The 27,232-nt window shown below is 39.0% G+C and overlaps 1 protein-coding gene, 1 long non-coding RNA gene and 1 pseudogene across 3 annotated transcripts; 2 read left to right on the top strand and 1 right to left on the bottom strand.

Annotated features, from left to right (window-relative positions):
- Positions 1-5,583: 5,583 nt before the first annotated feature.
- LOC145421956 (tripartite motif-containing protein 16-like) lies at positions 5,584-8,333 on the top strand. The gene has a single exon (XM_080292980.1). The coding sequence runs from the start codon at positions 6,203-6,205 to the stop codon at positions 7,862-7,864; it is 1,662 nt and encodes a 553-aa protein (XP_080149106.1). The 5' UTR covers positions 5,584-6,202; the 3' UTR covers positions 7,865-8,333.
- Positions 8,334-15,457: 7,124 nt separating this feature from the next.
- On the top strand, positions 15,458-21,181 carry LOC145421954 (serine/threonine-protein kinase pim-1-like; annotated as a pseudogene). Its single transcript, XR_013903325.1, has 9 exons — positions 15,458-15,807; positions 16,211-16,447; positions 16,573-16,699; positions 16,823-16,917; positions 17,056-17,103; positions 17,188-17,406; positions 17,496-17,676; positions 17,763-17,933; positions 18,023-21,181. The product of XR_013903325.1 is annotated as a serine/threonine-protein kinase pim-1-like (transcript).
- Positions 21,182-23,143: 1,962 nt separating this feature from the next.
- Positions 23,144-23,513, bottom strand: LOC145421955 (uncharacterized). The gene is made up of 2 exons (XR_013903326.1): positions 23,313-23,513; positions 23,144-23,219 (listed from the first exon to the last, which is right to left on the bottom strand). It is a non-coding gene; the product is annotated as an uncharacterized LOC145421955 (long non-coding RNA).
- Between the last annotated feature and the right edge of the window lie 3,719 nt (positions 23,514-27,232).

Genomic DNA, 27,232 nt, shown 5'->3' with positions numbered 1-27,232 from the left:
GTCTGTCACATCATTTATGAAAGTCAAAGGTTAAAGTGTGATTTTCATCAAGAAGAACTTGAAAAGAGAAACTACATGACTATGACTCGACATTAGGCACAGACAGGAATGCTCAAGCGGTATTAGCTGTTTGAAGGTACATTAGGAAAATGTTGAACGCAATGCACAACAAGCACCTTATTTCCTCCACAGAAGGTTGATAATTAACCTTTAACCTCCGTCACTGTGATGTGTGAATACTTCTGCTACTTTACGAACTATTGTAATCATAAAACACTTTTAAAATCTGTATACTCCAATGATTTAAAAACAATAATACAGCAAACATTTAAAACCAATCTCATGACCAAGGGCGCTGCTGGCTTCAGGACCATGCAATAATCCATGTGTGGTTTGTATTTGTATTATAATACAGTCTGTAAGAAAGCCTTTTGTTATATTATTGAGAATATTGATCAACTAATTGTGATGGTGATGGTGCTCATCCGTCTTTTATCAGTCACTGCATTTTAACACAGTTTGCTCACCGTACATTCCAGTTTCTGGTCTCTGAAACCAGTCAGACCTGAGCTCCTGGGAGCCTCCCTCAGGTGAATGTTGTTTTTTAAACTTCGTACCACTTACAAAACTTCCCCAGCAGAACAATTGGTTTCAGGTTTATTCCTGTTAAGAGTTTGTACATGATAGATAGTTGTTGTTTTTTTAAATATCGGACACATAATCGGGAAAACACAAAAGGGAAACATTTGTCTTCTTTCTTTTTCATTTTCCCAGCACTAGTTTATTACATCACAGCTTAAAACACCGATTCCAGTATTGAACTAGTTATACATCATTTCCATCCCTTCTTCTTACTGTGTTGAGCCATCAGAGATGCTTCATATTTCCATGTTTTACAGGATTATCTGCCTGGAGTCTGTCGTCATTGTGCTTAAATAGTAGTTTTGACTTTTCATGTAAATGTCAGGATAGGCAGCATCTTCTTTAACTAGTTCAAGCTGCCAAAATAAATCCAGAATTAAATTTTAATCCTCATAAAAGGCTGAAAATATTTGTTCTGAATCCAAAATAGTTAGATGTAGTTTGTTAATTTCCCTCGTTTTGTTATTACCCTAGAGTAGCTTTGGTGTATCTTTTCTCTCTCAGTTAATATTTATTATAAACATCCATCATAACAGCATATATGCAATTACTGGTCACTTTGTTAGGTACACCTTGTTGCTGACAGAACTGCGTCATGAAGTCATGTTCATTAATTGTTGACTTGAATCTGCCGTTCCACCTCATCCCAAAGATGCTCTATTGGAGTACAGTGAACTCATCTTCATGTTCAAGAAACCAGTTTGAGATGATTTGAGATGATTTTGAGATGGAGTGGTAAAGTCTGTTTTTAGGGGAAATCACTGAAAAAGAAATCATAGCTAATGTAGCAGAATCTAAAAACAAGACATCCACTGACTGATGGGTTAGACATGGTCATCGTAAAAAAGACCTTGGATTGTATAATCAAACCTCTCTGTTATATTTTTAATCTCTCATTTTATTCGGCTGTATTTCCTTTTTTTTTTTTTTTTTTTTTTTTCCCCTTTGGATCTATAGCCCTCAGAATTGTTGTCTTAAGGCCAAGAAAGATGCCAACCGGATTTATTTTACCAAGTGGATCATCATGGCCTTGCCATATTGGTCCATTTGATTGACCTTTATTGAATTTATTTTATTTTCAGTTGTTACAAACGGGACAGACATGACTGTGGGATAGGACAGGGGGAAAGAATGAAAGAAAGAGAGGGAGAGAAAGAAAACCAAAGGGGAGAAGAGACGGTGAGAAGGGGAGGGGGGGAGAGAGAGAAAGAAAAACAAACAAACAAAAAAAACAAAACACCTGGGTCACCTGTATGGAGAAAAAACAAACAAACAGAAGAGAAAGCAAACAACAAAGAGCAACATAATAAGAAAAAAAAAAAAGCTCCATCACAATAAACTAGCTAGTCATAGATATCAATAGTTACTAAATAATAAACGATATTGTGCAGCACGCAAGATAGACAGCGCACAATGTGCTTTGAGGCAGCAGCCAAGAAAGCTGTAGTCCGCGTCTGTGAATACCCGTGTGTACACCTGTGTGCATACCTGTGTAGATCAGCATGCTTGCATTCCAAAGGTTTCTCCATATAATGATCTGCTAGGGAGCGTGGGGAGCCACAGCCCCGTCCTCTATGGTATGAAGCAGGTATGGAGGAGATCAAAACTCCAGACATCCAGAGGCCCCCAGAACACAAGAGACAAGAGATTCGGGTGTATTTCCTGACCGAATGAAAGTGGCAAAAGTTATCCCACTTTATAAATCGGGAGACAGACATAGTTTTAATAATTATAGACCAATATCATTGCTATCACAGTTTTCTAAAGTGCTTGAAAAATCTCTTTGCACAAAGATTTGATAGTTTCATTGAAAAACATCAACTGTTAAGCGAAAGTCAGTACGGATTTCGACGGAACAGATCAACAGCAATAGCATTAATGAATACTATTGAAGACATTTCATCAGCAACACATCATAATAAATATACTATTCATTGATTTAAGAAAAGCTTTTGACACTCTGCAACACTCCATCTTGATTTCTAAGTTAAGAACTTATGGTGTGAGAGGAATAGTATTGAACTGGTTAAGCAGCTATTTACATAATAGGTTTCAGTATGTGCAGTGTTTAGGCAATTCATCTGATAGAATGAAAATAGAATGTGGGGTCCCTCAAGGTTCTGTTTTAGGACCAAAACTTTTTAATTTATATATAAATGACATTTGTGATGTGTCAAAAATGTTGAATTTTGTTTTGTTTGCAGACGATACAAATTTTTATTGTTCCGGAGAGAACTTGAAAGAATTGGCTAAAATTATGGTTATTGAAATGAAAAAAATGAAAAAATGGTTTGATGTAAATGAGTTATCACTGAATTTGGAACAAACAAAGTTTATGATATTCGGAAAACGTGTAAAGGAGGAAGAGATAGTATTATCTATAGAAGGGGTATTAATTGAAAGAGTGACATAATTCCGTTTTCTGGGTGTAATAGTGGATGACAAGTTAACATGGAAATCACATATTGAACATGTTAAAAAAAAGTTGGCTAAAAGTATTTATATCCTGGGTAATGTTAGATATATATTAGATTACCACTTAGAGCCCCCGAGAGCAGCCAGTTGGCTTTTCTACCTTTAAAACCTAGGGTAGAAAGGTAGAAGCCTGGCCGGCTGGTGGTAATGAGAATATTATATTTTTCATTGTTTCTACCCTATCTGAGCTATTGTGTTGAAGTATGGGGGAATACATACGTGACTAATATGAAACCATTATATTTATTACAGAAGAGAGCGCTTCGAATTATGCATATTGTTAAATATAGAGAACACACTAATAATTTGTTTATAAAATCGAAATTGTTAAAACTAGAAGACATAGTGAAATTACAGACTTTAACTATTATGTTTAGGGCAAAAAATAAAACACTACCTCTTAAGTTACAAAGTTTATTTGTATTGTGTTCAGAAAATGGGGACGACAGAAGGAAGTTTTATTTTAGAATAGAATAGAATAGAATTCAACTTTATTGTCATTGCACATGCACAGGTACAGGGCAACGAAATGCAGTTTGCATCCATCCAGAAGTGCTTTAGTGATATAGATATATTACAATATATATTAGCAATAGTATAGATATGTAAGTATATTACAGAAATGGGTCTATTATGGTATGTTATAATGTACACGGTATGAAGTATGTTGTGAATATTCTATAACTAAGTATGTACAGGCTGTAGTGAGTACAAGCTATGTACAGGCTATGACCAGGATATAAATATGAAAAACTATACAGAATATGAAATAAATAACTTTACAGAAATCTGAGATATACAGCTATACAGAAATGGGAACTATGCAAGTTGTAAACAGTTGTAGGATTAAAGATTATTGAATGTACAGAATGATTATTTACACAGAGCTATACAGTAGTGCAGTTAAGATAAGTGAGGGTGTAGATAGTTTCTACAGAGGCTATATAAAGTGCTAGTGGTTGTGAGTGGTGGTTCTGTCCTAAGCACCGGTTTGCTCGAACCACACAAAGGCAAATGTGTCCAACAGTCATCGGCATAAGAAACTGGAATTCTCTCAGTGATCATCTTAAGTGTTGTATAAATGTTTCTCAATTTAAAATCTGCTATAAGAATAAAATGATAAACCAATATGAAGAAGTTGAAAAGAATAGAATTTAATTGCAGAAAAATGATCTTTTAGTTTGATATTTAGTGGTATTGCTCATTGTTGAGTATATTGTTCTGTTTGCTTTGTTTTGTTTTGTTATGTGCAGAAAATTGTCATTGTGTAATTTTGGTTGCCTACTTGTATTACCACAGATAGGGGGCAGGTATCAATAAGAATTTATTCTTCTTCCTGCTCCTTTTCATGCATGGAAACAGTGTTACTTTAATTGAAAGGAAGGTTGTGTATGGGAATGCATTACTGCTGTGTGAAACAAAAACAGACTTTTCCCCCCATTCCATGCAAGGCCACCTGGGTTGGCTGGAAGACTGTTTACTTAGCCTAGCAGGGCGAAGGACACTGTCTCAGCTGAACTCTGGACACACACACACACACACACACACACACACACACACACACACACACACACACACACTTACACTGATATGCACACACTGATCCCCCCTCCGTTTCCAAACGCCTTCGATGCTTGTGCCCTACCGGGGCAGATGGCAGTCGACTGGACCAGCGCAGACATGCTGCAGGACCAGATGCGCTGTCTACACCGGCTCTCTCTTACCCTGTACCCGCCCCTGTTGCTTGTCTTGTGTTTCTATGGTGTATTGATAGTCATGTGCTTTTTGTGCTGAGGTGTTTTTTCTGTTATCAAACTGTTCTCCCACTAGGAGCTCAGTCTGAGTGGAGTTTTTTTTCTCCTCCTCTAACCTCATGTTATGTATTTTTGTTGTTTTTTTCCTATCAGCCTACCTTTCTGACATGTCTCCCCAATGTGATGTTTGTGTAAAGTTGGTCAGAAGGTTTCTTTGTAAGTGTGCATGCGCCATTAGCGTGCTGCCTGCTGTAACCCTAATTTCCTTTGGGATTAATGAAGTATTCTGATTCTGATTTACCCATTAAGATTTTAAATGAAACGATAAACAAAGGCCAAGAAAACTGAGTTAAACTCCTGAGTCTACTATATATTTGCACCATGAAGAAATGAATTGTTTGCACCAGTAATAAATAATCAAATATATCAAATTATCATCAATATTTAAATAAATGAACCATCGCACCAAACAAAACAACAATTCAACAGACAGTTCTATAAACCTGTGGATGATTCAAAGTGCTGCTATAACTGCACAACAAAACTGCAGTGAGAAAAGCTTTGGATGTTCAGTTTAGTTATAATGACAGTTAAACAACTAAAATACTCGATTAAGTAGGTGAGAAAAAGTTACATTTACTGGATCAGTTTAAGACCAAAATACATTTGAATGAATCACTGACATGGAAACTTTGTGAAAAATTACTAAACAGTTCAGGTTTGTTAAATCCACTGTGACTGTGTACACAGGAAAGACTACAAAATAATGTTTGTTTGTTTGTTTGTTTGTTTTTGTAAACACTGTGGACCGATCTGCATTTGTTGTTGCTAAATTTAAATATTTGTTACTATTTAATGATCATAATCTCATTTGAACATAGGTTTGATTTAGTGGAGTCAGTTGTTCCCATGCATCATTCTGTAAGTGTGAGAATGAACTAAGATTAGAAAATGTCAAAATATAAAGTGTCATTTATTTTTATTCATCACAGCATCCTAAACTTTGCTGAACTTTTTGAAATATAAAATAAACTCACTGAGTGTTGACTGTCACATTTCAAAGTACCAAGTAAAGATAAACTATTAAACTTTAACTGGGTCAGACTTGTTACTGCATGATGTAATCACACATAACACACACTGCATCATGTGATTGGTTCTTGGTCGCTCTGTAAGAATATATCTCCCTTCACAGATGTGTCTGTATCAGGATGGGTCTAAAGGTGAACAAGAGCAGAGATCTGTTTCCCTTCAGAGCACAGAGGTTGTTTCTGTTCAGAGGAAGTGAAACTGTCTGACAGTCACTGAGAGACGGTGAAACGGCACAGCACATGAATCAAATGGACCAAACAAAATTCTGCTGTTCAGTCTGTTTGGATCTACTGAAGGATCCGGTGGCTATTCCCTGTGGACACAGCTACTGCATGAACTGTATTAAAAGCTTCTGGGATGAAGAGGAAAAGAAGAAAATCTACAGCTGCCCTCAGTGCCGGAGGACTTTCACAGCGAGGCCTGTCCTGGAGAAAAGCACCATGTTAGCAGATTTAGTGGAGGAGCTGAAGAAGACTGGACTCCAAGCTGCTCCTGCTGATCACTGCTATGCTGGACCTGAAGATGTGGCCTGTGATGTCTGCAATGGGAGAAAAATGAAAGCCTTCAGGTCCTGTTTAGTCTGTCTGGCATCTTACTGTGAGAAACAACTTCAGACTCATAATATTGTTGCAGCTTCATTCAAGAAACACAAGCTGGTGGAGCCCTCCAAGAAGCTCCAGGAGAAGATCTGCTCTCGTCATGATGAGGTGATGAAGATGTTCTGCCGTACTGATCAGCAGAGTATCTGTTATCTCTGCTCTGTGGATGAACATAAAGGCCACGACACAGTCTCAGCTGCAGCAGAAAGGACTGAGAGGCAGAGAGAGCTGGAGGTGAGTCGACAAAACATCCAGCAGAGAATCCAGGACAGAGAGAAAGATGTGAAGCTGCTTCAACAGGAGGTGGAGGCCATCAATCAGTCTGCTGATCAAACAGTGGAGCACAGTGAGAAGATCTTCACTGAGCTGATCCATCTCATCCAGAAAAGAAGCTCTGATGTGAAGCAGCAGATCAGATCCCAGCAGGAAACTGAAGTGAGTCGAGTCAAAGAGCTTCAGGAGAAGCTGGAGCAGGAGATCACTGAGCTGAAGAGGAAAGATGCTGAGCTGAAGCAGCTCTCACACACAGAGGATCACATCCAGTTTCTACACAACTACCCCTCACTGTCAGCACTCAGTGAGTCTACAGACTCATCCAGCATCAATATCCGTCCTCTGAGCTACTTTGAGGATGTGACAGCAGCTGTGTCAGAGGTCAGAGATAAACTACAGGACATTCTGAGAGAGGAATGGACAAACATCTCACTGACAGTCACTGAAGTGGATGTTTTACTGTCACAACCAGAGCCAAAGACCAGAGCTGGATTCTTAAAATATTCATGTGAAATCACACTGGATCCAAACACAGCACACAAACAGCTGTTATTATCAGAGGAGAACAGAAAAACAACAGTAATGGAAGAACAACAGTCTTATTCTGATCATCCAGACAGATTTACTTGGCAGCAGGTCCTGAGCAGAGAGAGTCTGACTGGACGTTGTTACTGGGAGGTGGAGTGGAGAGGGGGAGGAGTTCGAGTAGCAGTCGCATACAAGAATATCAGCAGAAAAGGAGGGGGTAATGAATGTGTACTTGGACATAATGACAAATCTTGGGCATTAGATTGTAACAACTACAGTTATACATTTTTGTACAACAACATCCAAACTCGTGTCTCAGGTCCTCGTTCCTCCAGAGTAGGAGTGTACCTGGATCACAGAGCAGGTATTTTGTCCTTCTACAGCGTCTCTGAAACCATGACTCTCCTCCACAGAGTCCAGACCACATTCACTCAGCCGCTCTATGCTGGACTTTGGGTTCACTATTATGGAGACACAGCTGAGTTGATTAAGCTCAAATAGACTGAAGTCTTTCATATTGTGGGTTTAAATCTGTATTTTAGTTTCATTTTAGTTTCTCTCCATCATTTCTGCACAGAGATCAGCTGTCAGTCAAACATTATGGGTGGTACCTCCACATCTTCTAGTTGTTCTCTTGATGTTTCTCAGTTTTTAAAGGAGATCTTTCCTGTGACTGTTTATGGAGGCTATCACTGCTCATCATCATTTTGATTTACTAAAATATTTCTCCACATGAAAATGTAAACTTCTCTATCCTCTAAATGTTTCTGGAATATTTGTCTTGAAAAATGTCGACATTTCTCTTTATGAGTATGGCAGACCATGTGTGTGTGTTTGTGTTTGTTTTTGTCAAAATCATCAAACAAATGAGGAAAAACTGTGATTTTAATGAATGAATTCATATATTGTGTTGATGTTTTATTGTGTGAATAAACTGGAAGGTTTGACTATAAATCAAACTTTGAACAAAGTCTTTTCTTCTGTCTTCATTCCAGGATCTCACTCAAATCTGATGCAGAAAATATGAAACTAATCTGAGAGAATAACTGAAGCAGTTTTCCTCCTGAAGCATCACAAAGTTCAGAGTTCATGTTTAGAGCAGAAGATTCAGCAGTCGCTCTGTGACCTTTCAACTTTCTTCACTAAAACAGCTTCATTACAGAGAAACAAGTCACATTTTCTTCATGTTCTTAAGTCCTTTCAAATGTTTGTAATGGTCCTTGAATGCAGCATCAGTGTCTCAGGTTTAAAAGGTCACTTTCTGTTGTGTTCAAAGATTTCCTTCAGATATGGTCTTTAATCAGTAAAGCCAGTGATACAGCAGTGTCATTAGCTGTGTTATTGGCACCAGGCTGTGTTTATGTATGTATTTAATTCTGTCTGAGGATGTCTTCAGCATGAAATGATCATTTGCTCAGCTGCTGTGTCTCATCTCTTATCAGACATTGGTTGGAACAGAGTTTTGTTGCTGACCATCTGACAAGAGGGTGAAGAAAAGCTTCAGGCTTCATTTGGACACTACGTTGGACAGAAGTCTCCACAAAAATGACTCAGAAACACAAATATTATTAATAAAGTCCAAATGTCAAAAAGGGGTCATACATGATCCTGAGAAATGTCCTTGAACATTTGAACATGAGTCAGAGGGTTGTCAGGTTTCTACACTGCATCGTGGCATCAAGCCTGAGATGTCTGTGGAAACAAGTATGGAGGACACAAATGCACAGACGCAGTCGAGCTGTTTACTGCTGATGAGGAAGGAAAATAGTCTGTTGGATATTAAAGCAGCATTTATTAGAGTAAGAACAGATACTTGTGTCCTTCATTTGATCCCCGTCAATTTACAGAAGACTTAAGGACCCTTTGACTTCTAACATACAGCTGCATGTTTACAATTTTATTATTTATTTATTTATTTATTTATTTCTAGCAAAGCGAGACTTTACTGATTAAAGACATATAATCAGACATGTTACTGTTACTCTCTGAAAAAGACTCACATAAAGCAGATTTATCACAAGCAAACATCAAGACACATCCTTCATGGCTTAAAGTTGCAGTGGGACTCTTTCGCCATCTGGTGGTTGTAACAGTTATGACAACTGTTCCTGCATATATGTCCCTCCTCAGTGTGAAGAAGACTGGACTCCAAGCTGCTCCTGCTGATCACTGCGTGTTCCTCCTGTGTCTAAAATCTATTTCCATTATGAATCAGGAAACTGTTTGCACCAATCATAAAGCCAATAAAATACGTCACACACTAAGAAATAACAAAAAGGAATTGTGCATTTCAAGGAGATTTTTCCCTCGTTTTTTGAAATCATAAGAATACAAACTAATGCAAGACTGTCATGTTTTCATACGTTTGTAGAGACACTGTTCTGTTGTATTCTAGGACATCAGTCACTTTTTAAATGCATGCTACTCCTCATCATCATCATCATCATCATCAGCACCCATGACCTCCTTTTAGTCTTTGTTTTGTTATTTTTCAGAGTTCAGGAGACGTTCTTATGGGATTTCCACAGTGTACAAGTACTGTTTAGAGCCTTTACCTAAAAGAAAAGACTAAAGTACAAAGTAGATTTACTCACTGCAGGAAAATAATGCCTCAATCTGATATATTGTCTTATATGACAAACTGAAAGTGATGCATCAAAGTGTAAGCAGCATTTTCCTGTTACAGCTGTTCTAGATGGAACTGATCTGATCTCCTTTATGTGCAGGTAGATATCCAGTGGGTTTGCTAAGGGTCACAGATGAGGGGCTGTGTGAGATGTTTAATGGGAAAGGAAATAAAACCATTGTTCCAGACCTGCAGCTAAGATACTCGAGTATCTTCAAATATGAAGCTGAGTATTACTTCCATACTTTCCTCCACTGCTGATGACCTTGTTACCTGCTGCTCCCTGTTAATGATCAGCCTCAGTTCTGATAGTAAACTGTTGGCTCTCTGGGGGGAAGAAGGAAGTTTGTATTTGTTTAAGATACAATGAAATCATATTTTGACATATTGGAAGATGACATGGAGCTGAAAAAATACTACAGGTATAAATGGAAACTACAGTTTATTTCTGTTATTTCCTGTGATAGTGTTTGTACACTCGCTCATGATAACTGTTCATTCAGCTGCTGTTTTTGTCTGCTGGACATCTTTAGCTTTCAGTAAGGATGCATTCATAGATCAGCACATCTTTTTGAACCACATTTCTTATGAGACTCAGAGTTTACATTTTGGAAATGTGGTGAGACCTGGGGTAGAAAGAGACTGAAGCTTCAACCTCGGCAGTTTTGTGTGTGTCTGAAGCAGAAAGATAAGAACTGTGTGGCCAACTCATTACACACATAATCCTGAATCAGAAAAACAGCATCAAGTGTTGTAATTGTTAAACACAGAAGTGTGATTTATATCAAAGTCAAAGTCAGCTTTATTGTCAAGGACCATATACATACAGTCATACACAAGAATTTGAAATTGCAATCCTCCCATGGCCCCCAGTGTACACTAAAACAATATAAAGATAAAAGGATAAAAATAAAATAAAAGTTTTATGCACAACACAATACAATACTATACAGTTATTTAAACAGCAGTGTCCAACACAATCATAGTGATTGTGGACAAGTTTGTGTGCAAGTGGGGGTGGGGCGGTCAGTGAAAAAGTAATAGTGTTGGGTCAGAGTTCATATGTTTGGGGGGTGGGGGGTTCAGAGGAAAGAGGTTAATGCAGGTCTGGAGTTCGTGTGTGAGAGCAGGGAGTGAATTCAGCATCCTGACAGCCTGATGGATGAAGCTGTCGCTCAGTCTGCTGGTTCTGGCCCGAAGGCTGTTCAGTCTCCTTCCTGATGGCAGCAAACTGAAGAAGGTGTTGGACAGATGAGTGGAGTCACCTGTGATGCAGATAGGGTTGCCAACCGTCCCTTAAAAAACGGAATGGTCCCGTATTTCGAAACAAAAGTACACGTCCCGTATTGAGCTAATAAGGGACGCACTTTGTCCCGTAATACAGTGAGAATCAAAAGTAGTCTATAAATGTTAATGGAATTAACGCTTTGTTTGAAAACATAATTCCCAGCCCCTCTCCTGCTTTGTGACCAATGAGCTGACAGCACACTTATGACAATTCGAGTATGACAATTCAGATTACCGCTCATCTCATTGGTCGAGGAAAGGTCGCTTACGGAGAAAATACCGGAAGACAACAGATGACCACAACAACAAGCATGGCCAACAGGGAAACGAACGCCGACACTGCGGTGCAAGTCTCGGACGACAGTACACCTGGGCAGTAAAGCTGGGCAGACACTGTGCGATTTTTTCAGTCACGTTATTCAGCTCCTGCTCAAACTGCACGATTGACGCGCAGGGGTTAGAAGTTGGTAGGTCACGATGCAGGTCTCACACTATACCGCCCGATGCTCTGATGCGACCTGAGCGCTCACACTGTGCGTCCATAAAATGAAGGTTATAACAGAAAATCTGTCGCTCTCTCTCTCTGTCTTTCACTCACACAGACACGCACACCACCAACATCAACTTTGCTAAATTGCTAATGAAAAACATGATCAGGCAGCTGTGATTGAGCAGCATGTAAATCCAACTATATTCACGGTTGTTGTGGTCGTGATAATTTTGTGATGCCACATCGAAAAGGCTCGGATGAGCTTTCCAAAGTTCTACAAGTTGTGCCTCCATCGCTTGTGTCCAGTTCACACGCTGCACAGCCGTGCTGCTCCATCTTTTTCACCGACGTTTACGTGTTTGCGCGTGAGCAGTGTTAGCCGAGCGATTGATATCGGGAGCTGGTCGTGAGGTGTTAATCGCTTCTCGTTACCCCACGTATACTACACGATGCACGATGAAGGCCAAAATCGGGCCGATCACCAAATCGGTCGCACGACTCAAAAATCGACTCAAAATGGGCCAAAAATCGCACAGTGTAAGCCCAGCATTAGAGCAGCAATGTTTGTTTGTTCAGACAAAGAAAAAAAAGGCTGCAAAAGTACAGGGAGGAATGGGAAAAGGAAAACACCTGGCTGGGAAAATGCACGATAACACCTTTAAAGCGCACTGCACTGTGTGCCGGCGCACTTTTTCCATAGGCATGCTTCTAGTGGTGGGCACATGAAGCACATGAGGGGCGTGAAAGCTCGGGGAACCCTTAACCAATTTTTTGTCCACCAGGCCACGGCAGAAGCAGATATGGTATGTAAACACTGGTTTGTTTTTTTCAAACCCTCTGGTTAAGGTTAATATGGGCATGTGCAGTGAATATCAGCGCTATGTGGCCAGAAGTGTGATAATATAATTTATTTTGTGTAATAAACAACTGCAAGGATAGATGATTACAACAAATAGATGACTAATACATAAAAGTAATACATAGATTAATGATGATGATGAGTTATGATGCGTAATCATGGGAACAAGTGGGTTTACAAACAGGAGCAGCTGATTAGCATTAGAAAAGCTGAAATAATACCTCAACTGAAGCCAATTGTACTAAATGCACTATATGTGCACTGTTACAAGAATATTTTTCGTTCTATTGTTTTCTATTAATTTATATAATTTTAAGTTAAGCAGGACAGAGTTCTTTTAAAGAAAGATTTACTTATATTCTCAAAAGTTAAGCATGACAGGCTTCTGTTTAAGAAAGAGACCTGTTTTACTGTGTTAATGTTGTCATTTTGAGCTAAAAATAAATGGCTAAATGATCATTTGTTTCCCATATGGTCATATCACAAAGAATATGCATCTGCTTAAATCAAATTCAAGTCAAATGGTTAAAAAATAATTTCACACACAAAAAAAGGGCTACAAAATTCACCACACTGGGAAGGGTGAACTGGGTTGCCCGGCCCTGGCCACGAGGTGTCTCTTATTTATTTTTCAGGGAGTTGGCAACCCTACATAGCAGCCACCCAGCCCAGCTCTAGAATTTTCTTTTCCTCCCTTGATCTGATGAGGAGTGTTGTTCTTGTGCCCACTGCCAGCTGGAAACTTGGGTACATTTAATATGAGCCGCTGTAGATAAGTTTATGAAACATTTGTACTTGAAACTGATGTTTTAATGTGTTGTTAGACAGAGAAGTCATGAGCCGAATCCGACAGGCATTGGCCATTGCATGAACTCCTCTGGGGAGTTAGCTTGCAGCACATGTTCAAATTGAATGTTCTGGGTCTTATTATGCTGCAGCGAGATTCAAATCCACAACTGCGATGTTTTTGTTAAGGAAGAAAGCTAAATGTTGTAAAATATGTGAATGAAGTTATTACCGGGCTGGATAGCAGACTGTTAGCAAGCTAGCAGCTAAGGAAACCTGGCTACCTTTCCAATATGGCGGCTGATACAAGGTCAAATATCAAGATTATGTGCTTTTGCCTAAGAAAATTTGGTTAACAGCATTTATTTTTTCTGTTAATATTTTTTATATGGACCAGCCTGTACCTTTATGATGTTAAGACTGCTAGATGAGCTGTTAGTGACACTGAGTTAGTCATGACTATGCTTTCTGTGTTTTTTCCCTCCCCTTTTGGTATCCTGTTCCTGCTGGATGAACCACTTCATGATCATCCTCATCTGATGACTCCGCTGCGCTATCCTGCCTGGTAGATTCTCCTTGCTGCAGGTGTATGCTTCTGCCAGCTGGATGCTGTTACTGGATAGTACACTGTTCCAATGGAGCGGTAGGAACAAATTGAAACACACTAAAAGAAAAGGGTTATTGTTTAAAATTGTGTTTTAATAAATGTGTTAATGTTAATTAAGTGTTCATTGTGTGCTGGAGGTCCTACTGGTCCTATGGTGGAGCAGCTACTACCTCTCCTTTAAGAAACTTGCCTCTGATGGGATACAGATATTTGGGACACATTTCAATTCTTGTAAGGGTTTAAAAAATACACAAACTTGGAAGAGTTGACTGGATTTGTACAAAATGAGATGGCTGGCAATGGAAAGATGCAATTCGATTGTTACATGTTTAACTCTTTAAAGCCGGTCGGAGCGGGCACGCTCTGTTTTGCGTAACTATTTTTAAATCCCTGTTGAACCGGGAACCGCGTAAGCTAGCGCAATAATTTTTTTGCATATGAAACCAGAGGAGTTGTACTTACATCTTATGCCATCAGCTTGTCCTAGGTCACGGTTTCCTTCCACATATAGCTTTGCAAAAATTGCATAAAAAGCGCTTGCAGTAACAAAAACATAATATTCCAGAAACACGCTTTGCCGATCCGATCAGCTGTTCGTATTCCAGATGTATTTAATTTTCAATCAAGATGGCAGAGCTGTAATCATGCTCTAAAATTATATATTGTAATATGACAATTGTAAAGTTACTTAACCTGTGAGTCCTTGGTAAAGACATTCTCTTCAAAGTGAACGCTGCAAAGATGAGATGCAAGTTTCAAGTACATCCTTCTTATGTTAGCTAGCCACTAGTTCAGTCTCTGTGCTACACCATCACCTACAGGACAACTGCAAAACAACAACAACAACAACAACAAAGAACAAAAAAACAAAACATGTAGTTAAGATGATGGTTTTTAATTAGCTGCTGTAAAACAATGTAATAACAATAAATAAATGCAACATGACATTAACTGCTTTTTAGGTAAGTACTTTATGTACTTTTGGAGAACTGTTAGATCATCCATGTTTTCTACAGTCATTGGTTTGCTGGACAAAGTGGCCCACCCGAGGGGTTCCCTGCCATTGACCAGCAAGCCACCCTGGCTGAGGATCATCTGATTGCCAGGGCAGAAGGAGCAGAGCATGCCAGGCAGTCATGGAGGTACAGCATTCTAATAAGGTGTCAAGGGGGTATACACCAGGCCTTGGTGGACACGGGCTGCGCACAGCTCCTGGTTCACCAAACCCCGCTTTGCCCCGGGAAATTATTGGTGTTGCAGTGGGTGGAGGTTACATGTGTACATGGGGGCATTCACAGACAAAACACATGGAATAAAGGCTGCAGTCAGTTATATTTTATCTCAGATAAACTAGTCAGTGTTTATTAGTGTTTGCTCAACTAGAATTCTTCATAGTAGCATCCACACATCAAGTCTTTAAACAAATAATGAAAGGATAATGAAAGAAAGTTTAATGTGAAATTACTGAATTATATGAAATATTATGGCTTTGTCTGCCAGAGTGTTTTTCTTTAAACTACTTGGAACACTTTTACTGGCAGTCAGTGATGTCACTAAAAGGCAAGCTTCTTATGTTGTGTTGCCATAGTCTCCGGAGTTTACTTTTAAAGCTCACTTACAGAACTGACTTATACAGCTTAGTTAGAAAAGTCAAGCATCCAGACATTTGAAGGACTATTCACTCATTAAGGTGACATTTTCTATTTTAAAAGTTCTCAAAAAATTAAAATGAAAAAGGAAACAAGAAAAGTTACGACTGAGGCAGATAAGAAAGATCCAGGAGATCAAGGTAAGTAAAAAAAAATCCCCCAAATAACAGAATCTACATTTCTAACAATGTTGAGGCTCTGTGTATAAAATGATTCATTTTTAGAGGATTTAAATCCTGGTTTTGATTGAAACTAACGTAAGTGCAACATGTCTAATCAAAGAAAGGTTACTGGGGCACTTTGTCTTTTGGTAAAATAATGTGACAGGTTTATTCTTGGACTCAACAGTAAAAACAGACCAACAAGTGTCATCAAGATCTAAGACTTAGTAAACCTAGTATCAATTCGCACTGGTCAGTTTTTTTTATCCCAAGAATAAACTTGTGATAATTTAAGCAAAAGCAATTTCAAATTCTTTGCCAAACTGCTTCCAGTCTTGATGTCGGGGACTCTTTTTCACCACTGTGTTGTTGTCGTTTATAGATTGTAAGAGCAGGACTGCTAAAAGAAAGGCCAGTCCTGAAAAGAAGACCCCAATAAAAAGGAGGAGGGTCGCTGAGCAGGCTGGTCCTTCCACCAGCTCAGATGTGGTCAAAGGAGTGAAGCGCAAGGTTGTGCAAGATGAAGAGGGCACAACAAAGAAAGCAAAGAAGGCTAAACTTCTCGACCATATGAGCGGTGACAAGGAGCAAGCATCCTCCTTGTTGGACTCTGGTAAAGGTAGGCTAATTAGTTGAATAAGGGGGTAGATTAAGTGTGGTTGCTAGGTTTAAGATATTAGTGTTTAGTGTTTGTGTCTATCATCCAGTGAGCTGATGTGCTTTTGGTGTTTTCCACATCTCCAGACTTGAACAACAAACAGGTGTGCGCAAAAAATGGCAAAAGAAAGGCCACGGGAGACAACAGAGAGCCACCCAAGAAAAAAAAAAAGGAATGTGGACCAGGACAAAAAATCAGTGGCAGACCAAAAACGTAAGTAGCAAGCAGCTTGGGTTTTATATTCAGGGGAAGGGCAAAAGGAACATTTATGCTACAGAGGAGAGTAATTTGTGTCACAGCTGTAATAAAACAAGATTTGTTGTTTTGTCTGTTCAGGTGAATTCCAAGCCAGATATGTGGAGGAGCACCAGCTCGGAGAAGGAGGCTGCGGAGCAGTGTTTGCTGGCTACCGGATAGAAGATCGTTTTCCAGTAAGTGTTCAGATGATGGTAGTAAGACAGGCAGTAACGCAGATAATGGATAATATCGTAAACTGAGACGTCTGCTGTGTTTCCACCTTTCATTATGTCATACTGAGGAAATGCTCACCAGTGCTCTGTGTCTTCTAGGTTGCCATCAAACACATTCCCAAAAATAAAGTCTACTGCAAAGTGGCGGTAAGCGTCCAACACTTGAATCAGTTTTACATTACTGGATTGAATGCGGCGTTCCTCATCATCCACTTTGTTGTAATATTTCAGGATGAAAGCGGGAAGAAGCTCTCAGTGGAAGTGGCCATTATGGTTAAACTTGCAGGTGAAGCAGAAGGGTCAGTGGGAATATCTGCACCTGTGTCCTTGCTGGAGTGGTTCGACCTTGGCAAAGAGCTGATCCTGGTGCTGGAGAGACCTGTCCCCGCTGTGGACCTGCAAAAATACAAAGCAGAACATGGAAGAACTTTAACAGAGGACAAGGCCAAGGTAGGTTGACTGGGAGAGCCTTAGACTGTACAGCATTCAATCAAGGCAGAAAAGCATTAACTCATTATTGTGTTTTTCATCTTTTCCAGGTCATTCTGAAGCAACTAGTTGATGCTGTAAAGGAACTTGAGGATAAACACATCTTTCATCGGGACATCAAGGGACCAAACATTCTGATTGAGACCGGCTCAGATGTGCCTCGAGTTCGCATCATTGACTTTGGACTGAGCTGCTTTGTTAAGCAGCGATCTCTGTATCGCATCTTCTATGGTAACATATTCTGCTCCTGCTTTTCACAGATGTAACAATTTGTGTCTTTTGTTTTAGAAGAAATTGCAATTGTGTCTGTTTGTTAGGCACTCCTCTTCACATCCCTCCCGAGTGGTACATTAGGAGCTGCTACAGGTGTGGACCCACCACGGTGTGGCAAATGGGAGTGGTGTTGTATGAAGCGCTTCATGCACGATACTTTAGTACCGCGAGGTTCCTCACAAAGCAACTGAGCATCAAAAAGCGTCTGTCCACAGGTAAGAAAACTTCACACTTCCAGATTCACTGATGCCTTGGATCACTAGAACTATCATCTTCATCTTTTTGATCTTTTCTTTCTTTCAAGAATGCCGGAATTTCTTGGACGCATGTTTAGCTTTAGTCCCGGAGAAGCGCCCAACACTGGAGGAGCTCCAGCTTCACCCCTGGCTAAGATAACACACACAAACACACAATTCACACCTTATCATATAAGTATGATACGTTGTAGTAACTTCCTTCCTTTTTTTCTGTTGGACAGGAGTAGATAGAATGGGTCAATCTTAAAAAATAAATAAATAAAAATTTAGCTTTTTTGGAGTTCCTGTAACCCCCCCAGCCATCCCAGGAAAGGGGATCTCTCTTTGAATGGGCTTTCCCGAGGTTTCTTCCCATCGATCTGGCCCCCTGGGGAGTTTTTCTTCGTCTTCATAGAGAGCTTGGGCTGGGTCAGGAGCTCCATCAAAACTGTCTTTATTTGATGACATTAAAGTCATCAAATAAAGATGTGTTTTACTTAAAGTAAAATTTGATCAAAATAAAACTTGTTTAATTCATCTTTGCTGAGGATTCTCCTTCATTACTATTTTGTTTTGTTTTGTTTTACCCATGGTGCATTTTGACAAATAAGAAAACTGAATGAGGTTAAAGTGTGCACAAAGACAGTCACACTGCAAATGATCTGAAGACTTGCATCTGTTGCTCTAACCCCCAACTAGTTTAGACAGATTTCCTGGTTCTACCAGAGGTTTTTTCCTTCAAGAAGGGAGTTCTTCCTTCCCACTGTTGCTGAGTGTTTGCTCATAGTGGGTTGTAAAAGCATAAAAGTTAATAAGAGGCATTCATAGCAGAGTTATCACAGCGGGAACTATATAGCTTAAATGTACAATTTCTACAGGACGAATTATAACTTCATTATGTATAAAAGCTCCTGTGGATAATTACTCCTATTTGTAACTTTACACAAGAGAAAGTTTGCTGTCACACTATTTATAACAGGTTGGATTTTGTCCTCTGAGTTGAGCCTTTGGTTGCAGTTTATTGAAGAATTTCCTCTAAAGTAGCTGTTGATAAAGATTTAAAGTCCTGTTTATATACAGAAATATGCTTTAGTTCATGTTTTTTTACATGTCTGCCTCAGTGGATCAGTAGAAGATCTGGCACAGGAAACTAGATGATGAAAAAGGGTACGAATACACATATATATCTATATAGATACAGATATATATACACACACACACAGGTTGCAACGTAGTATTTTCATTTTTTCTTAGCATTTCTTTAACGTCTTGGTGCAAAAGAATACCTGCATTTGTGTGTAAAGAAATGTTACATATATACTCAAAACAGTTGGAAAAAAGAACTACAAATTTGGAAAGGAATTTATTCATGTTCTTACTCATAGATGGAGTACATGGTTTAAAAAACACTGAGGAAACAGATATGAGGCGGCTGTATCAACATAAAAACATTAATACAGTTAAAAATGAATAAAAAGTTGCACGCTTAAACTTATTTCTCTACAGTTTGTACAATTCATCCATGTAACAACAGGTTCTCTCTTAATATAGTAGTTAATTAAAATATCTTTACATAAAAATACATTTTTAAGTACTCTCCGGTGGAAGTCTGTTGTGGCTTATGTTTCTAAATGACACAACCATAAAGCAGCCCACAGAATATACAAATATGTCTTTGATAAGTGAATGTTGGCTCCCACAATGGCCTGTTAAGTTATTGCAAAAATAATTTACTGCATAATATGTCAGATTAGAACATGTTATAAGCACAAAACTGAAGGGGAAACAATAAAAACAAAAATGAAAAAACAAATACTAAATTAAGTTAAAGGATATTTCTTACTATACTATATAATTGTATAATGTTGCGTTTGATTGCAAATGAAAACCCACCAAGAAAAAAAGAAAGAAAGAAAAAGAGAGAATAGAGTTTAATTTATTCAAAACACATTCTTTTCTTTTATTTAAGCTGTAGCGAGATTCAAATGGACAAAAGAGAAAGAAAAATATTACAGATTTGTTTTATTAATCATGAATAAACTTTATTATACACAACTCTAAATTTCAGTTGGTCTTAGTCAGATGTGTTTTTAATTAAATCCTGCAACACTGTGCTCGCTGCCATCACTTTATATCTTAGTGTGCAATTATTACAATATTTTTCCCCCTTAACTCTCAACTCGCGTGTTTAAAATGTCTGTGATCATATTTGTCCGTTGACTTCTGTCTGGGCCTCGAACGATTCATCAGACAGGTTGGCAGCCTCCAACTGATGCTCCAGACTTTCATCATCGCCTCTATTCTGATCAACTCTTATCTTAAACTTAGTGATGAACTCATTACTGGCCAGCGCGCCCTCCTTTTTAGGGCATGTGGGCTTTGATAACAGCCGGCTTTCCAGTCGCTCTGCAAAGAAAATTCACAAAACATTTCTTATTTGGTAAGCTTGTTAACAAATTTTAGTTCAGTTTTGCTGAAAGTTATAGCATGCATCAGGTAAGAAGCAATTGGTTTTTAAAAAGCATATACATTCCCCAAAACATTTTTATTATGTGCATTCTGGAGAATAAAAGATTGTACACAGTTTCCCTTTTTAAAGTAAAAAGATTATTAAGTCTAATTCTTACTTATTCAGTAGATTACTCAATTACTCAAGTACTACTCCAATACTCACATTATTCAAGTAAATTTAATTTTTGCCAATGTAATGTCACATAAAATCTTAATCTGAATAAGGGATTTGAACCCCACTGTCACGGCCAGGGGATCAGCAGGCCGCTGACTAGTAGTGCTCTCTCTCTCGCTCTCTCGCCAGGGCGGAACTTATGGTGGGTTCACGCCCTCGGCCCACGCCCCTCTGAAGAGGAAACACCTGGGCCTCATCAGTGCAGCCAGCATTTAAGCCAGGGAGTGGCTTCTACTCATCGCTGGATCGTTGTGTGTGACTCGCGTCAGTGCAGCCCGGCTCTGAGCAAGTTCTCTTTTGCTTCCCTGTGCAAAACCTCTAACGTGTGTTTCCTTCTGTACATAGATCCCCTGGACCCGACTCTGCATTCCCCGAGCGGATTCCCTTTTTGTGTGAGTGTTTGGAGAGGAGCAAGTGTCTTTTCCCTACCTGGATTTCCCCGGAGCCTTTTCCCTGTCACCGCTTTGTATATAGCACTATCCCCTGCACTGTTTGTATATACACCTGGTGGAACTGTAATAAATACTGACTGTGCCTCTGAGTCCTGCGTGTGAGTCCTCAAGCGAACCGTGACACCCACACAGATGAGAGCTTAGCAGTGAAGCTCTCTCTTAAAATTTGAGTTATAAAGTCAGAAGTTATCACTGACAGAGATCCATGTTCTTTTAACATAAGAAAGAATATTTGCTGAAATTGACATTAATCCAAGCCCTTAAAACGCCATTTTGGATTAAGCATTTCCTTTTAGAAAAGTCTTCAATGAGCAGGAAGCTCCAGTACTGAAAAAGAAGCCAACATCAACTGCTAAACGTGCTAAAAGTAAGTAAGTCCCTGTAGTCTCCTATGATCAAAACACATACAGTATAAAAGTTATAGGTTACAGATCTGAAAAGTAAAACAAATGTCAAAGTGCAAAAAGACTTATGGTCCCATAGAAGTCTATTCCATTTGCCTGGAATTAGGTGAACACCTTTGTGACAAATTTAATGGCTCAGTCATTTGTTTCATGTCATATTTAATAAAAGACTGACATGGTGGCATGTTGAATTGTCCATTTTGCACATATTTGGTCATTCTAAGCGTCAGAAGGGGAAAGATCATTCTGGGAATGCCTACTGGCGAAGGATGTGTGACTGACAAGTCCAGTGTGTGAAGTTTAACTACAGTCTAAGGAGCTTGGAAAGAAAAGCATCTGGACTTCTTTAAGTTTCTTGAAGATGTTTCACCTCTCATCTGGGAAGCTTCTTCAGTTCAGAATTTCTTCAGAGAACTGAAGAAGCTTCTTGAATTTTGAATCTTCTTCTTGGGCAGTTATTTTGCGCCTTGGTTTTTCCACACGCTTCTTGCGACCCTGTTGACTATTTTGAATGAAACTCTTGATTGTTCGATGATCACGCTTCAGAAGCTTTGCAATTTTGAGACTGCTGCATCCCTCTGCAAGATATCTCACTATTTTTGACTTTTCTGAGCCTGTCAAGTCCTTCTTTTGACCCATTTTGCCAAAGGAAAGGACATTGCCTAATAATTATGCACACCTGATATAGGGTGTTGATGTCATTAGACCACACCCCTTCTCATTACAGAGATGCACATCACCTAATATGCTTAATTGGTAGTAGGCTTGGAGTAGGACAACATGCATGAAGAGGATGATGTGGACAAAATACTCATTTGCCTAATAATTCTGCACTCCCTGTATTAACAGAACATGGTTCATAAAACTGCTCCTACAACTGTTTTTGAATCAGTTTTAAAGACACTTTATTGTTCTGTTTTTGTCTTTTGGCATTTCTGTGCTAATTTCTTGTTTTAATGGTGCTCTAATTTAAACAGATTTTTCCTATTTTAATACCTAAATAAATAATCATTTATTTTTTGTTCATTTGTCTAAATTCTGGGAAAAGAAAGAAGTTTGTATTTGTTTAAGATACAATGAAATCATATTTTGACATATTGGAAGATGACATGGAGCTGAAAAAATACTACAGGTATAAATGGAAACTACAGTTTATTTCTGTTATTTCCTGTGATAGTGTTTGTACACTCGCTCATGATAACTGTTCATTCAGCTGCTGTTTTTGTCTGCTGGACATCTTTAGCTTTCAGTAAGGATGCATTCATAGATCAGCACATCTTTTTGAACCACATTTCTTATGAGACTCAGAGTTTACATTTTGGAAATGTGGTGAGACCTGGGGTAGAAAGAGACTGAAGCTTCAACCTCGGCAGTTTTGTGTGTGTGAAGCAGAAAGATAAGAACTGTGTGGCCAACTCATCACACACATAATCCTGAATCAGAAAAACAGCATCAAGTGTTGTAATTGTTAAACACAGAAGTGTGATTTATATGTGGTTTTACTGATGGTTAACACAGTCGCACAAACACCTGAAACTGATCAAAATATAAAACAACATATTAAACATAAATATGTGCCAGTTACCAGAACTTATATGTGGTTTCACTGAGCTTTAATTCTGCTCAGTTTATCAATACTCACTCATGCAAAAGTTTGTTATGTTTTATTGATTATTTGGCTTTAGGTTTTCCAGTTTTCCAGCTGCTGCTGTTTAATGTTTGCCTGGGAAAAGAAATTTCAGTTAGTGTGGGAAGTTTGGTTAAGCTGGTGGAAAACAATACTGTTACACTGACCTTTTGGATAAGATTGTCTTACCTGTGGTTTCTCTGATGTGCACGACAAAACAGTCTCCAGGCAGCTTGAGTGCCCATTTAAAGGTTCCTGGTGGTACCAAGTGATTGAAGAGAGGATTGAAAAGCCATATTAGTTTATTGTAGATTGTAGTCAGTTGGCCAAGCTTGTAATGAAAAACGGTTCATTACTCGAAGCTTTCGTCACAGTCCTCTTTGGTGACATCTGATGGACAAATATATGAAGAGCAGCTTGAGTCTGCAGCTTATAATGAACTGCTTCATTATGATTGCCCACTCTGCAGAGCTGACAGCTCATGTTTGATGTCATGTGACAGTTCTGTGTGATATCGGGCTGATATGTTGCTTTGAACGTGAATTTTCGGGGGGTGATAAAATTATGTTATCATCAATCAATCATGTGGTCAGAAGAATCTGTGCTTACCTTGCAGGAATGTTTTCAATTTACAGATTGGGAAGTTTTTATTCAGCCTTGATGCTTTGGTGGATGTTAGCTCATATGCAGTTTTTGTAAAGACATGATTATACCCCTTAAGCGTGCTAAAGTGTACCCTAACAATAAGCCATGGGTCACCAAATGCATCAAATCCTGTTTAAGGAAAAAGAGACAGGCTTTTAAAGAGGGGGCTGTTACTGACTTTCAGGCAGTCACCAAAGACTTGAAAATCAAGCTCTTGAAAGCAAAACAGATCTACAAAAACCTTCTTGAAAGCAAATTTGCTGCAAAAAATTTTGGGTCTGCCTGGACTTGTATGAAAACCATATCAGGGTTTCAAAATCCCCAGAGCAGCAGTCAGATCATTGTAGACGGTTTTAAGTCAGACAGAGATTTGAATATGCTTGATGCTCGTTTTAGTTCTTCTGAACTGAAACAGAAACTGAAAGTTACTCAACACTTCATCACTGAACTCAGCGATGTCCAAAAGGCCTTTCATACAGTTAATGTGAACAAGAGCCAGGGCCCTGATAACATTAGTGCCGCCTAATTAAATCTTGTGCTAAAGAGCTCAGTCCTAAATTTCAGCTTATTTTCAATAAATCCTTTCAAATACAAAATGTGCCCTCGCTTTGGAAGGAAGCTGTCGTCGTTCATGTCCCTAAATCTAGTCGTCCAAACGTCCTGAATGACTTCAGGCCTGTTGCCTCACCTGAGTTGTCATGAAAGTCTTTGAAAAAATCCTCAGAAATGTGATTATGGAAGAGACTGAATATCAGCTGGATCCAATGCAGTTTGCGTGCAGGCCCAACAGAGGAGTGCAGGACGCGCTTTTGACTCGACTAAATCTGATTCTTAAACATGTAGAGAGTAAAGGGACTTTTGCAAGACTTCTTTTCATTGATTTTTCTTCTGCTTTTAATACAATACAGCCCCATATTTTAATGAAAAGACTTTTAGAAGAGTTTGAAATCAGGAAAAACCTGGTTTGCTGGATTTTAGATCTTTTAACTGACAGGTCACAAAGAGTGAGAATAAATGGGGTTCTGTCTGACCCAGTGTTCTCCTCCACAGCTTCTCCTCCAGGGTCTCTTATCGCCCTTATTATTCATTCTCTTTACAAACACGTGTCAGAGCAGATATGAAAACAGGGCCATCATTAAATTTACAGATGACTTTGTTATTGTCAGCTTACTGAAAGAGGGTGAAACTCACCACGGTCCAATCATTGATGACTTTGTTCAGTGGTGGGAGGAGTCTTATCTCCAATTGAACATATCTAAAACAAAAGATATGGTTATTGATTTTAGGAAACAACTAAATGGGCACAGAGTCACTTTAATTAAAGGTCAGAAAATAGAGCAAGTGCAATCATATAAATATCTTGGGACCATAATCAATGAAAAACTGAACTTTTATTGCAAATCGGTCTGTAAAAAGGGTCACCAGTGCCTTTACTGCCTCAGGAAACTTGCTCATTTCCACATTGAGCGAAAGATTTGAACTTTGTTTTCTTGTTCTTTTCTTGAGTCTGTTTTATCTTTTTGTTTGGTGCCATGGTTCAGTCAGACCTCTGTCACAGAGAAAAATTGACTGAATTAGTGAGTGAGATGGTCCAGTCGTCTGATAGATGAGTCACAGGCCTGTTTAGACTCCCTGTACTCTAAACAGATACCACAGATGGCTTAATCAATCCTTAAAAATGGTTCCCATCCTCTACGGGGTGGATTTAGCTTCTTTCTTCAGGACGGAGGTTTCTAGTTCCAAGATGCAGGACAAAGCATTATAAAAACAGCTTTGTCCCTGCTGCTGTCACTGAACTCAAGAAGAATTGTTTTTGATTTGATTCACTTTGTTTAATTAAAATATGTGTTTTGTCAGGTTTCATTAGGTGTGTGTGTTTGTGAAGGGAGGCCAAATGCTATCATTGTTCTGTAAAGCAAATTTACCTGTGGGTATAAATAAAGTAACCTTAACTTAAAGCTTATAGGAGGTTGTGAGGTCACTGCCTCCACCTGATTATGTAATTAACCAGCAGACTGGTACGTTTATATATAATATACTATAAGTTATATCATTATAATTATGTGTACATCATATTTCTTATGTACATTTTAGACCTGGGAGCAGAAATGCTGATGAACTGGTTTTTATTGAGGAACAGGCAGAGCGTCCTCTCTTCCTGGCTCCATGTCTATAATTATGTCACACACTGATTCGCTCTCACAAAATCACCAAAACACGGCAAAAATCCCACCAATGCTTCAATTCCTTATAAATCTTTGAATCAGGTACTGAAGCAGTGACGTGCTGAATGAAGCTTCAGACGTCATTGATCACGTGACTCTGTTCAGTCAAACCAAGCCTCAGCACAGCGTTTCTGAAGCAGTGTGTTGATTTTTTGACACACGTGCCGGAGCTTCAGCTTCAAACGGGCCGTCACCATCAGAGTTGCTGGAACCATGTCCCACTACTGGCTACTCTGTTTTATTCTGTGTTAAGTTTTTGAATGTGAATTTTCTGTGTTAAGAATAACAAAGAAAATGTAATGAAGTGATTTTAAAGTTTAAACTTTGTGTTAAATCTTGTGAGTCAGAGAGAGAGAGAGAGATGAGGTGTGGGTGGACATCAGATGATCAAATGTCAACAACCTGATTGGCCCAAGTATGAAGATGTGACGTCCAGTGAGGGAAGGGGGGAGAAAGGGTGAGCAGGTATAAAAATGAGGTGAAGAAGAGATTCGGAGTTCTTCCCTTTTGTCCTCTGTGAGATGAGCAGTTCAGAAGTTTGGATCTAAGAGGTTCACAGTTAAAATTCCAGCAGAGACGCTAAAAGGAGAACCACAGTCCAACCTGTGAATGTTTTTAACCCTTTGTGAAACAACAAAGGCATAAATATGATCATATAAATATCATCTACTGGGTCAGACTCATAGGATCAGGGATTAGAACTCCTTTTATCAGAGAGATGAAATCTACTTCCTGTACAGGTTTTTTTTGTGGGCCTAGCGATCGACAGAAACTAGAGTCAATAAAAAAACTAGACATTGGCTCAATGTGTGTGTGGCACAGGGAAACAAGGACTGAGCGCTGTGTAGTCCCACATAAAGTCAGACACCTGGTCACCCTAGGTGGACCATGGCATGGTCTATATGGAGGATACAGACACTGCTGAAAACATGACTCTGTCTGGTTTAGATGATCAAATGTCTTTACTTTAGGAGGCTGTGGCTCAGAGTACATTCACATAATGCCTTTGAATAAATGTAAAAAGCTTGTTTTGCTCCTGCTTTGATTTCTTTGTCCAGGTAGAAATTCTGCTTTTTGCCTCTAAAATCTGAAACAGTTTGAAACAAAGTTTGGCGCTCTAATCCTCTCTGTGTTTGTCCTTTGGTCAGATGGTGCTATTGAATGAAATATTCCAGTATTCAGTAGCTCAGCAGCTTTGTAACATGTGGTTTTGCACACTGTTCAAACCTCAGATGTTTG

Source organism: Astatotilapia calliptera, chromosome 18 (genome assembly GCF_964374335.1).
Source record: "Astatotilapia calliptera chromosome 18, fAstCal68.1, whole genome shotgun sequence".
Lineage (NCBI taxonomy): Eukaryota > Metazoa > Chordata > Actinopteri > Cichliformes > Cichlidae > Astatotilapia > Astatotilapia calliptera.
Note: the sequence above shows the minus strand (reverse complement) of the source record. Positions and strands in the feature narration are given on the sequence as shown.

What these genes read in the sequence shown, in the direction of transcription:
- LOC145421956 (XM_080292980.1), top strand. Translation starts at nt 6,203, where the DNA reads ATGAATCAAATGGACCAAACAAAATTCTGCTGTTCAGTCTGTTTGGAT.